General features: G+C 33.8%; 2 protein-coding genes across 2 annotated transcripts; one reads left to right on the forward strand and one right to left on the reverse strand.

Moving 5' to 3' along the window:
* Positions 1 to 3,587: 3,587 nt before the first annotated feature.
* LOC136823669 (ciliary microtubule associated protein 1B-like) lies at positions 3,588 to 6,902 on the forward strand. Its single transcript, XM_067079841.1, has 4 exons — positions 3,588 to 3,944; positions 4,177 to 4,400; positions 4,823 to 4,963; positions 5,543 to 6,902. Exons 1-4 carry the CDS (start codon positions 3,665 to 3,667, stop codon positions 5,618 to 5,620), a joined length of 723 nt encoding a protein of 240 aa, XP_066935942.1. The 5' UTR covers positions 3,588 to 3,664; the 3' UTR covers positions 5,621 to 6,902.
* A 3,865-nt stretch (positions 6,903 to 10,767) lies between these two features.
* LOC136823666 (neurogenic differentiation factor 6-A-like) lies at positions 10,768 to 12,745 on the reverse strand. Its single transcript, XM_067079839.1, has one exon. It carries the CDS (start codon positions 12,012 to 12,014, stop codon positions 11,142 to 11,144), a length of 873 nt encoding a protein of 290 aa, XP_066935940.1. The 5' UTR covers positions 12,015 to 12,745; the 3' UTR covers positions 10,768 to 11,141.
* Between the last annotated feature and the right edge of the window lie 1,222 nt (positions 12,746 to 13,967).

Below are 13,967 nucleotides of genomic sequence, written 5' to 3' on the forward strand. Positions count from 1 at the left end.
TGTTTCATTCCGTACGTTTTTTATCCACGTGGTGAACCGGTTTCCCTGATTTCCCGCTAATTAAAAATTTGAAACTTTCCCGTGGGCGCGATTGCGCCATCGCATAATATTTTTCGTGAAAATTTACCGTATTCTAACGCTAATATAATCTAGATAGGAAAAAAATATTAAATTTAATTCTTTTTTTGTTCGTATTTCTAAATTTCACGATAAAAAGGACTATTTACAAATTATTTTCTTTAACGGGCGTTGAATCGGCATTGACATATTTAATGATGTCATAATCAATATTTTGTCAACATCCTTTTCATTTGATAAATACCACTAAGATATACAAGAGAAGTAAACATAAATTTATCGCCTGCAAGCACGGCTTAGCTAAGCGCACCTCTCTTATTCATTGTCTAAGAATTGGAACGGGCAAAGATTACGGCGCGGGCTGATAGCGGACAAAGGTTATTTGAAGATATTTTCAGTTATAATCCAAGGTAGAACAAACTAAACATAGAAAGGGGGTATTTTTTAGTGCTCTATACGGTGATCGGTATTTTTTTTTAAATTCTATGTTTAGATTTTTCTACCCAGCCCCCTTGCTATGTATGCACGCTCTGTTGCTAAGACCTTTTCTTGAAAATGAAAGTGAAACCAAAATAATTTAGCGCGCACTGCCGTTCGAGTAATATTGATAAAGTGAAAGGAGGTCCTGACTGGTTGTGAGACGTGCGGAAATTAGCAAAACGCCCGTGTCCGTCCTATACGCAATAATAGATAATAGAGTCAAGTTACCAAAAAAAACAAACAACCAAAACACAAACGACCCCAGTGCACGAACAAACGTCTTTGAACTTGAAAAAAAACAACCAAAAACAAACTTCTATAGAATTTCCTTTGTGCAGCAGAATCCTCTCAAACTATCCCTGCCCCTGCCTTAAACTGTCCAGAAATTAAAGTAAACGGAGTACTAGAACAACACCAAACCAATTTTGAACGAGGCCAAGTAAAAAAATCACGAAATTCAGGATTTTTGTAAACATGGCTGATTGCAAAAGGAAATGTTTTATATACCATACCGTCAAGTGATGTTCTAACTTGGGACTATCTGACAAAACATGGGAAGTCATTTGATTTGAGTTAATGAATGGCGTATTAAAAAATAAACAATTTTTCTTTTGCACCAAGTAGGCTTTTAAATCGAAATATGAAAAATATCCGTAGTGGAACACACGCAAGTGTCTGTGAAGTAACTCGCGCGGTAAGTTACACACTCGTCATTCGTTAATCCCATCAAGCGATAGGCGAAGGTGTCCGGTCATTTTGAATGAAAACAAAAAAGTTAAAAAGGGCGCCCTATCAGTGAAAGTTATCGTGACATGCTACCGTCAACTGCTCCAACTTGGGACTATCTGACAAAACATAGGACGGCAATTCCGCCACCATTTCACCGAACCTCCAAAGTCATTTGATTTGAGTTAAGGAACGGCGTATTAAAGAATACACGATTTCTCTTTCGATTTTACAGTAAGTGAAAATACAGACCAGATATGCAACAGTCCCATGTTTTGACCGTCAATTGTCCCAAGTTAGAGCAGTTGACAGTATGACAGAAAGTATGATTGATAAACTTGATAGATAGACAGTGATGCAAGTTACCCAATTTCACGGTAGTTATTCAAAAGATGCGTTCTCTGACACCCTTTTTTAGAGCTGAAAATAATAGAAAGATCAACGTAGATAGAATGTTAAAAAGATGTTATAACGATGTTGGTTTCAGTATGCTACAGTTAAACGAATTTGTTTAATAATTATCTAAATACAGCTTCATATTCTTTTTTTTTCGTACAAAAAAGTGAGGTCTCTGTGATTTGATATGGATGTACATTTCTTGAGAAATTCTTTAGAGGTCTTTAAGGTAGGATTCCTTGTTATCAAATTGAACAATGACACGTTTTTGTAACCTTCTATTTCAAAGATTCATGCTCAAGCGACTCAAGTTGTACCGTGAGATCGGGTAACTTACATCAGTGGAGGCTAACATGCATGGCCCTCAAATGAATGACCTGACTGGTCATTAAAATACAAAGTTGAATCAAAACAAAAATGGTAGAGTAGAGCTGCGAGCAGAGCTGCGCAGTTCATTTGTTTTGAAATTTTGCTGCTTTGATTGGTCAGTCATTTGATGGCTATGCAAGTTTCCCTCCAGTGATGCAAGTTACCTGACTTCACAGTAAATATTTCATGATAGAAAAAAGATGTCTGAAATTTTGGAGCAGCTTTATTTCAAGTTTGAGATAGGGATATTAAATCCGTTAAACTACAATTGTCAGTTACTTGAATGGTTGTCTTTTTCCATTTACTGGAATGGTTTCATCTTTCCATCCTATGAGATATTTTATTTGTGGTGTCAGCATTCAGTCCATTTCCCTGCACTGAAATTTAAACAAAAAGCTAAGTGTAAAAAAAAAACAACAATTAAAAAATATTATAATTCACACCTTCTGCCATTATGATCTTTTTAATGTCACTTGTAATTTGAAATTGGAAAGTAATTGTGTTAATATACACTATACATGTTATTTAATTGTTTGTTAATTTGGTGTGGGAATTACTGTCTCATAATGAAAAAAAAAGAATTTTATCTACTTATGTCACATGTTTTTTTTCATTAAATTTGGAATTGATGGCAAGGATGTTTCATGTCTTCCAACATTTTGGTCATTGTTTAACCATGGTATATTTTATATGTATTTTATATCCTTATGCTCATGCAAATTCATTGTAGATTTACAAAGAGACTGGGTTCACAGAATTTATTTCAAACAAAACCAAAATATTTTGGAAATACATCCACCTTCTCTTGTACCAAAAACTGTATGAAATAAGCAGGGATTGAGTTTATTAGGGTGTCTAATGTGAATTGATACATATTCACATACCTTATTACACTTATAACTACCTAAGTTATTTGTACTAGTAATCTCATGGTTATGAGGAGTATTTAGGATAAGATTCCTGAGGTCACTTTTGAAATTTAAAATATTTCGAAATTTGACTGAGGGTAATTTATCCAGAATTTCACGAAAACAAGCATGAGATTCCTGGTTGAAATTCTAACAATTTTGAAAGACGTCAAAACACTGGAGATCAATCTGAAACTTAAAAAAAAGAGGTCTCCAAAAAGTCATACAAAGGCGATTCGAGTTTTAATTGGGTAATATTCCATTTACTTAGTCTTAAGCCTTCGAAGTTAGTAAGAAATTCGAAAAAGGCGATGAATTTCCAAAGGATGGGAATTTCACTTTTGTGGGAAATTACAAAATTTAGGAGGGAAATTACAAGTTTGTGGGAAATTACAAATTAACGTAAGCAAAAACGTCGATCAAATTTCAATCAACCATGAGATTATAACGCTAATTGGCTACCCTCTGCCTTTTGCGTTAATTAATTGTTGCACTCATTTTTTTCTGCATTTAACTCTTGATTTATAATATAAGTGTAATAAGTTATACTCGCTTTTGGCTCTGGTAAACTCAGAACTCATAACCCATCCCATTATTGGGTAATTTTATTTCTTTATTGTGGCACATCTTTTTTCATTTAGAGTTTAAATTTTATCTTTCAGGGTAAGTTAAATTCTTTTTTTACTAATTAATACATAAAATCCACCATGAGGGATAATGCACTTCCATACCATAACACTAAACGTCCCATCATTATGGCAATGTTCAGTGGCCCTGGACCCGCCTGCGTCGGTCGACTTGGTCTTGACAATGGGCCTAAATATTCATTTGGTTTGAAACCTGGTCAGCGGGTAGATGCTTTCACTCCTGGTCCTGCTGCATACACAGTTCATGATAAGTCAACACGGTTTGGTAGTGATGGTTCCCCTAAATACACACTTCACTCACGCACGAAACAAGGAAACTCCTTCACCACTCCGGGACCAGGTAAAATAAACAATTTTCTACAAAACTTTTACAAGAATTTTTCATCCCAAGCTGAGTAAATACTAAATGCCTGAACGGAAAGAATCTTAATGTACAACCTTATACTAATTTGTAGCTTACGTACTTCGATCAAATAATCCATTTTAAACTAATTTTTTAAGTGCGTTTCCTAAATTTCTTTTGAACTGATCGTTTTGGTAATAAACTTTATTTCCTATTCATATCATTATAGCTGCCTATTCAACAGAAAAAGTAAAGATATTCAAGCAACCAACACCACCCAGTTATTCATTCGGATCAAGAACTCGTTTCAATAAACGTGATGGGTCACCGGCACCTAATGCTTATACCGTACCTCCCATTTTCGGCTCCAAAACGCCCACTAAACGTTCGCCACCCGCTTATGTAATGACGGGTCGAGGGCGTGTGGGTGGATTCAGTGAAGACTTGAGTAAGGTCAGACATCTTTGCTTATTCTTCAACCTACAAAGCAGTCTTTCTTGAGTTAGGGAACAATTCTAGTCGAGAAGTTGCTAGTTGCTACTTTCGAGTTCGGAAGTTGCTAGTTTCAGTTGGTCAGACGTCTTTGGTTGTTTGTCAATCTAATAAATAATCTTAGATTTATCCATGAGCGAATCTAATACGATTCTGCTCATCAAAGTTTATCCATTCCTTATTGAACAAAAAGAAGTCTTTCGTTACGTCGCACTTCAATTATTTGAACCTTTCTATAATTGGAAATAATTATCAGTCCTCGCCAAGGTGGAACCCTCTCAAAATACTTCCTATCATTTGATATCTCTAATGTTTTTCGACCAAAAGCAAATTTCGAATTAGTGACAGTCAACTTTTTATACTCGATTGTTTAATCGTTTCAGACACCTGGGCCGGGGACTTATAAAGTGAACGATCCAAATTCATGGAAACATCGGGCGCCAAGCTACTCAATCAGTGGTCGATTTATGATGCCTGGTGATTCAACACAAAAGCCTGGACCTGCGCATTACAGTCCTCATAAGGTAACATTTGTGTTTTGTTAATTACTGTTTGCTTTGTGTTGTTTCGGTCGATGTTGGTTATATTCGAGCTTAATTTGAGTGAAAAGAATTCATATTTTTCTATTCAAGATTGTTTTAAATAATGAATTAATTAGTGGGTGAAAAAGAAGTAATCAATTTTATCCACTATCCTTTGTGTTGTCGAAGTGGGCAAGATTTCATTTTTCGGACTAAGATTAAAATTAAGACTCGCTTTTTCGGAATACCAGCGAAAAGAATTTTTTTTTCAAGAGGTACGGAAAACAGCCTTCTGCCAAATGGCTGACTGAAGTTCATTTATCAAATACCCGAAATGTTGATCTTTTTCTGCTGGAAAATTGCAGTGAAATCTTCATGAAGTCATCAGACTCATTTCGACGGACGGTATTCGTCATATAGATAATTTAAAATATTAAAATAAAATATTAAAGTATTAAAATATATACAGATACATTTATCATGATTTGACTTGGCCAAAAAACAAGAAGACCTACTAAAGTAAGCTTTTTTGCTAGTGTTGATTTGATTGAAATTGTTCTATATTTCCGTTTCTCATTTCAGCAAAGATCCGGAACTGGTCCATCTTTTGGTGTACGGCATTCAGAATATACCGCACCTGTTCTTTTCTCTACATGCTGATTGGTTGTCGCCTGCAATTTGATTGGATTTGAAAATGTTTTATCTGCAAGCTGATTGGTTAAAGATGTTGACAATGCGAACTGATTGGTTGAAAATATTAACTATGCAAGCTGATTGGTTTGTTTAAAGTGTTATTTGTGGATGGGAAGTTCTGATTAAATTACATTCCAGAGATAAATTGAAGTGTGCTTTCATGGTTCTTTGTTGTGTGCTTTTTAGTTTGATTTTAAATAAATAGTTTTTATCCACTCTGTCTTAGTAATATACTAATTCATAGATACTTTGATTAACTGCTCTGTTCTTTTGTGCTTACTTGTAGTGGATGGGGCTATACTGGATTTTTTATGCTGTTACTCATTCCCCAGCTGGCACACAACGTCTTGTACACGCTGGGTCTGAAACAGTTTAAATATTTGACGAATCGAAAGCGAAAGTATAACTTTAGAAATAACTTTCTTTTTCCGCAATCCCTTATTCCTAGTTCCTTATGACCCTTCCCTCACTACACTCAAGCACCAGAGATCTCCATGTAGGGTAAGTATATCTTTTACTTTCGACTATTTTTTCTTGTCTTGTATTATTATTTTGTTATTCTTTCTAAAATCAAATTTTACAGGAAGGCTTTACTCCAAATTTTATAATCTTTTTCTGTAACATATACAACTCAAATTTTTTTAACAAATTATTTTATTTTTAAGTGATTTATATATTTTTTTCTTCTTAACAAATTTATATACACGTTTTTTTTATTAGAACCCAGTTTATAAGAACATTGAGGCTGAAATTCGTCGAAAAATTAATAACATCGTAAGAACATGCCCAGCCTCAGTTTGGAAAAAAATGACGAGAAACTACAATTCTAACTGAACTTAGAGATGAATTTCCTAAAACCGAAAGTCAAGTATTGTCCAAATTTTACCAATTTTAAGTGCTCTTTATTTTGCATGATATTGTCGATTTACAGTAGTCTGAAAAATTAAGAACGCATTTAAGAACATTTTAGGCTGAAAATTGCTAAAAAAGTAAGCACATCCAGGCTCAGCCAAATTTTAGGTGTTCTGATAAAAAAAACAACGTGTACCTACTATTTTATTTCACCTAATTATTTCTTTTATGGGCGTGGTCCCTCATGTACGCTTTTCAATTATTTTTGAACTTTCTTCTTAAAGCTGCGTAATTTGAATTCAAGTCTTTTTTTTATGTATTATTTTTTCTAAAATTTATTTTATTTTGTTGATGGTATTGTAAAAAGAAACCTACATAGTATGAATTTTGAAAATTACGGTGAATGCTTACATTATAATAAAAACTTGTCGAAATTTCCAGTTTCCTCTAGTAAGTCGAAATCGAGGGGGGTCCAAAGGCTTCTTTTTCGTTAGCTGCCTACCAGATAGAGGAGGGCGCCACTCCTTCTCCTGGATTTATGCGCTTATCCTTGACCTTTATCTTTAACTTAAGTCTTCAGCTGAGAGGCACCAAGTACAATTTTTTAAATCTTTAATATGTTCGTAACTTTGTGCACCGTAGCCCAATCTTCTACCTTTATGCCACAGATCCTTTTTTTGCTCTAATTTACCAATTACTCCTAATTCATTAGTTAATCTACGTCAAATACATATCAAGAAATATGACTTTGATATTTTAAGATCAAAATTAACTTATATTTTCTTTAATTTAGTGAATAAGTATAAAATGAGATTTACGTAACATGAAAAGAAAAAAAATGAGTGTAGGAATGACCAGTGACCTTATCATCACCAGACCATGCAAGAATCATTGCAATCCCAAAAAGACTGGTATGAATGGGACAAAGGTACACACATAACTTTTTTATAAATCGTGCCAGAATTTAAACTTTTTTATGTTCCAATTCCTACGCAGTGAAACAAGCAAAGAATCTTTGCGCAAACTCTTTTTCATGATTTACAAGCTTAAAGCAGAGATATCTGAAATCTATTGTAAAAATTTGAATGAGGATGAACTTATTTTTTTTTAATAAAATTTTCAGTGACTTTGTTACCCCCTATACCCTATGCTGGGTACTTTCGAAATGACTTTAATTATTTTTCAAATTCTTCAAAAATCACTTTCAGCTATTCTGTTGGGTCCTTTAACCTATTCCTTTGGGTTAATTGAAAAATCGGTATAAATAAAACCAAACATAGAATAATATCAACATTCTTTTGTATTTTTTGACACTGATTAATACTATTCATCGAAAGTCAATTTTCCCCTTTTTCTTTATCCTGTTGTTCCTCTATTTCCATCTTTTTTTAACAATTTTTATTTCTTTTTTTCTATTGTAAATTTAGTGACAAGATGGCCACCATCTGGGTAAAAAATGGAGGTAGCTTACTTCATCAAAAGACTGTTGTGCTTCTTTTTTTTATTTAACCTTGAATAGTTTCAATCACCCTTTTTTGCCTTTTTTGCCTTTTTTGGAGTCCTTTTTTAAAACTTAGTACAGTTACCCTAGCCGAAAATGGGAATAAAGTTTTCAAGACGTTTAAAAATCGATTTTTTACTCGTTTTGTGAAAAAATTAATATCCCTTTTTTATCAAACATTAATACGAATTTAAAAAAAGATCCAAGATTAGACTTGATTCATATATAATAGTTAGAATGTCTTAACCCCCTAATAGAAAAGGTAACAGTCGCACCCGCTGTAACACTTCTTTGAGAGGAAATTCAAATTTATTTATTATTTAGAATTTTTGTCCAGTTCTCGTACGCATATAATTATAGGTTGCCTTAAAATTGTTAAAAACATCTATTGGTCGAAAATTATATTTTACATTATATCTATCAGTTGATAGATACAAACCGTCAAAATGAAAATGTTAAAAACTTCAGCGTTTTTTAAAGACTTTTTAAGAAGTTTATCTTTCCAAAATGAGCGAGGCCTTCGAAGAAAAAACACTTAGAAACAACAAAAAGGAGCGAAACTAGTCAAATTTTACGAGATCAGCATATTGTCAAGCCCTTAAAGACTAATGTTTCTTCATCTCACAATTGAAAAGAGGCTAAACTATAAACTCTTTTAATTAATATAATAAATTTTCTTTCGGGAAAAGCTTGGACACATCTTTATGACTTTTTCTATTTCGCTTGCAATCTGGTGTAAAACACATTTTTCTGCGTTGATGAAAAACAAAACACACAAAACACGAAAAACAATACGAAAGGACAAGGCGGACAAGATTTAAAGAAATAATTGTAAACTTTTACATCTTATCCCTTTTCTTCTGTACACCTTTTGGCCCGTAAAACTAAAAGATGGCAACTTTTTTTCCCCAACGTAAATATAATTTATCTTTTTTTTTCTCCCTTGTGTTTCACCTTATGTCCATACATCTTTATATATTTTTTGTCTTTTTTTCTACTAGTCCTTTCCAATTGGGAAGTCTACTTGGTTTAAGAAAGAACACGAGCATACAGAGGTTTCTTTGAGTCACAGAAGTTTTTGTTTTTATTGATTTATTGTTGTTGTTGTTATTTTGTTTTAAGGTATTGTTTACTCATTCAAAGATGTTTTTGTCACGTGATCATTAATTTTTGAAGATCTGAGAAGGTATGAGCATTGTTTAGATTTTTAGTATAAGGCTATTTTTCCCAACATATTAACACTTTTTTGGACCTACCCCGGTGGGGTGGAGGTCCTATAAATTAACCCGTGTTCGTTAGTTAGTTAGTTAGTTCGTTCGTTCGTTAGTTACCAACTTTTCTCGAGATTGGCTCATTCAATTTTTCTGATTTTTTGCACAAAGGTGCATTACTATAAACCCTCGAATGTGACGGAGCCCGATTTTCGAAAAAAAAATTTTTCCGGCCGGTAGAACCGGAAATGTCCCGAAAAAAGCGGTTTTTTGAGATTTTCTCGAGATTTTCTCATTAGTTTATTGCGATTTTTTGCACATAGATGCACATTAGTACTGCCGAAAAGGTGTCGAAAACCGTTTGCCGAAAAAAAATTTTTTCCGGTCTGTAGAACCGGAAATGTGCCGGAAATCTTCGTTTTTTCACATTTCCGTCACATTTTTTCAACTTATTTAATTGTTTCTTTACAGAAAAATGTTCTTTATGATGATGCCCAAAACTTAGCATCGTTTGATTTCCAAAAAAATCATCCTTTGAATCCGGAACTTTTAAAAATCGCCGGAACAGCCGAAAACCGGCGTAAAACGGTTTTCCTTCATTTTTTTCAACTTATACTCGACAGATTTTCATGATTTTTTGCCAATGATGTAAAATGGCAAATGCCCAAAATGTGACAGAGCCCAATTTTCGAAAAAGAAATTTTTCCGGCCGCTAGAACCGGAAATGTCCCGAAAAAAGCGGTTTTTTGAGATTTTCTCGAGATGAATGATTGATTAAAGTGTCGATATTATTTTTCTTTCACCGTTAAACATCGATGCGTTTCTTAATTGCTTTCTCCGTTCCAATAGATATATAAATCGAAATTTAAAATTATACATTACTTCCATTAAATTCTAATTATTCGTTTTATAAATAGGTAGGTCCATTAAAGTATTACTTGTTTTCACCTAAAATTCCTATTTCCTCCTCCAAAAGTTGTCCCCGATTTTTTAATACCCCACTTAAAACTTCTCTGTTTTCTTTCATCTCCATGGAACAAATCCATAAACTTTCAATATCCGTTTGTTTCCTGGTTTTCGAGTCTTACCAAATTTTCACACAATTTGTAAACTAAAATTTTAATGGTGTTTCAATGGTGTTCAAAGATTAGTTTAGGAATTTTTTGTTGAAAACTTTGATACCAGAAATCGGAGTTAGGTAAAAGAGTCTCTTTTTGAAAGATCGATCGGTGAAAGTGACTCGGAATTCTTGCAATGACTAAAATTTTCCACTATTTTCTCTCTAAGCAATACACCTTTTCGACCGTAGTCGCGCGGTCAGGTGCGTGTCACTTAATTATTTAATTTACCACCCTAAACTCGATCCAATTTTCTATTGCCTTTAGGCGAGAAAAAAAGACTGGGACGGTTTTAGGGTGGTAAAAACGGACAAAAAATGTCTGCGCGGCAATTGGAGGCTACGGTCGAAAAGGTGTATGGAATCTTTACAGGTCCCTTTAATTTTTAACAACAGTCTCGAAGTATTTGAATTTTTACAATATCTTCCTTGAAATAAAAATCATCATAAAAAACAATTCAACAATAATTACACAACTTCTTTAAATAGTTTTAAAATTAATTCAGATATTTACAGGTTCAAATGGAAATATGGCTGCCAAGCAATATCATTTCTCAAACTGAACTATTTATATTATAAATATTTCTATGAAATGAAATCAGAAAGCTACTGGCTAAGATATACCTTTAAAACTACTTTTTAGTGAATAATCACTCAAAAATGTTCTACTGAAAAACGAAAATTCTCCAATTTTACCAAAAGCCGATTCAAAATGATAATCGATTCAAAAAGTCTCTGGTATTTAAGATGAAATTACGAAATAAATAAAAAAGATCTTTAAAAAATTAAATGACTTGAAACTGACTATCAATAATACTGCATAACTTGCGAGAAATTATCAAACATTTCAGGGTGGTGTTGATGCGTAAGAGTTGGAATCGCCAATCTTTCATCCAAGTTTTTCAGAACAGGTTTAACGCCATCCACTTTTGAGTCTTTCAAAATGGTTGAAAATATTTCTTCGTGACTTCGTTCTTTTCTCATAACGCCCGTTTTATTACCGATAACTTTTTGTTCATTAAGCAAGTCAGTTAACGCTTTTATATAATTGATGGCAAGTCTTAGTGTAGTTATTTTTGCCATATGTCCGTCAGCTATGTAACACGGTAACGCATCACGTAAGGACTCAAACGCTTTGTTTAAGACTCTCATACGGTCCCGTTCACGGGCGTTAACTAGAAGACGTTTCTGGAGGCTCATACGTGGACGTTTAGGTTTCGGTTGGCGCGGTCGATTGTTGGTAGGACCATTAAAGTTATTTTGCCAGGGTGGGGGATACATCATTCTCGGGTATTGTCCAGGCCCCTCTGGAGGCATCCCGTGCGACTGCCTATCCCATGGTTGCGCTGGCTCTATATTACGAGATGGATAGAAGTTTGGTTCGTTCCGGTGGAAGCTTCTACCATTCTGTTCCCCCATCATGAAAGGTGGTGGATAGGATGAAGAAAGGTTGTAAGGGTAGGGTGGTGTAGCTGGCGGTATTGATAGAGAAGGCATCGGTACGGATGATACTCCATTGTGTTGATACTGCTCCTTGGTTTCCTCCCCTCCGTTGCTTTGTCCGTAACCTGAGTAAGGTGCCCCACTCGTTAGTCCAGCCTGGCTGCTACTATGTAACGAGCTGAATGCGGATAGTGGTGGTAAAGGGAAGCTTCCCCCATAATGTAGAGAAGATGACATATGTTTGGAGATTGTTTATATTAGCGTATGTGAACATATGACCTTCCGATCCTATCCCTCTCACAAAATATTATTATGATAATACGGTGACAGCCTGATAATCCTCTTCGAACAAAATAAATGTAGGAACACAGGTTTCTAAAAACAATATTCGGCAATAATAAAGATGGTCAAATTTTTTTGCTTTGTTCTTCTCTTGAAAACAACAAAAATCTTCCTTTCGGACCAGCCGTTTTTTGTAAAATATTGTTCACAAGATAACTTCTTATATGACAATCTTGTTCCTGATGGCTTTTAATTTAGTCCAGCTTTTTTGACTCTGATCTGCATTCCTCTGTCTTTTTTTTCTCTCTGTCTATTTATTTTTCCATCACATCCATTATTTTCTTTGCTATTGTCCTTTTTTACAATCTATTGTTTTCATTTATTATATTCGATAGCGCAATATGGTCGTTCGATGATTAACCCTTTTCTTTGTTCCTTGTTTTTCGTTGGTTTACTCTATGTTGAACTTCTTTTTCGGTCTCGTGGTTTTAGTAGATTATTCTATTAAGTCCATATCATGATAACACATTAGCTGTAGAAAGTCCTGATGAAATTTTCAACTAAAATCTTAGATTCAGCATTATTCATTTTATTTCAATTTCCATCTTCCTCTTTGAATTCCATGTGCTTTTATTTCAAATTGTTTTTAAATGAGTTTAAAATATTCGATAGTTTTTGTTCATGGAAGAAAATAACCTCCCTTCAAAAATTTTTACCCTGAAATTTTTTTCTATAAAATCGATGATTTATTTTTATTATTCTATCGAAACAAGGCGGAAACCATTTTTGATTGTTTTGTTTCTGTTTTTTACATTGTTTTTTAGGTACAGGGGACAAAAATGTAAAAAACACATCTCTCCGTCTTTTCTCAGTTCTGTCATTCCCCTTCAACATGACACAAAAAAGGTTAAAACTTCTCTCAGCCAATCAGATTTGATCATTTTGATAGATTTAAACCAATCAGAGTAGTGAATTTAAATTATTCATGACTCCTTTTTAAAGAACGGGGGACAGAGGTAGCCCAGATGGCCGACTTACTGATCGAAAAAAAATAGTTTTGAAATATCCTTTCAATGATAGTTCAAAATAGACTGAAATGTTATTTAAATTCAAATTTTCATATTATTTTTTCCTTTCTCGAGACGTGTGAATTCAATCATCATTTTTTTCAGATTTTGTTTTTTCCAGATTTGATTATTTTTCATCGCGAATATTATTATTCTCATGAGTCAAAATAATAGAAAATGATGTCAATCCACATCTTAACTTTTCTTTTACATAAATTTATAGAATGAAGTTACTTTTTCCAAAATTTACAATTTACTATATAGATTAATATACTGCAGGCGTCCACTCAACAAATAGTTCAGCGTCCGAAATTCAGAAAAGGCCTTAAAAATGGATTTTTAATCAATCATTAAGATTTTTTATCAATGATCAAGGATCCATCTGTGCAAGCGATTGTTTTTGAATCTGAAAATCATAGATTTGATGCTACTAACGGAAAAGTAAATTATTCATTTTTAAGGTGGGTAAATATGCTGTCATCATCGGAAAACGCCTAAAACGTCGACTTTTGGCATTAAAAAGGCCCTTTCTCTCGCTCCTTTATTTTGTTTTCAGACTTTGAAAGGGAATCCTTAATAAATTTGATCGATCATGGAGGTATAAAGAAACAGGAGAAGTATGCTATTGTAACCAAGCTCGCCCTACGATTAAAACAATTACGGTGTATGCATGCTCATAATCTCATATATCGTGCATTCTTAATGAGCTCTTTTATCCATAGGTGAAATCCTATTGGCTCATTTAAGCTTTAGAAATTAGATGAGACGAGATTCATTGTTTCTGACATCAGTGTAAGAAAATATTTGGACTAAAAAAAGGCCTGTAAACTTGGCAATCCTT

Source organism: Clytia hemisphaerica, unplaced genomic scaffold, assembly GCF_902728285.1.
Source record: "Clytia hemisphaerica strain Z4C2 unplaced genomic scaffold, Clytia hemisphaerica genome assembly, whole genome shotgun sequence".
NCBI lineage: Eukaryota > Metazoa > Cnidaria > Hydrozoa > Leptothecata > Clytiidae > Clytia > Clytia hemisphaerica.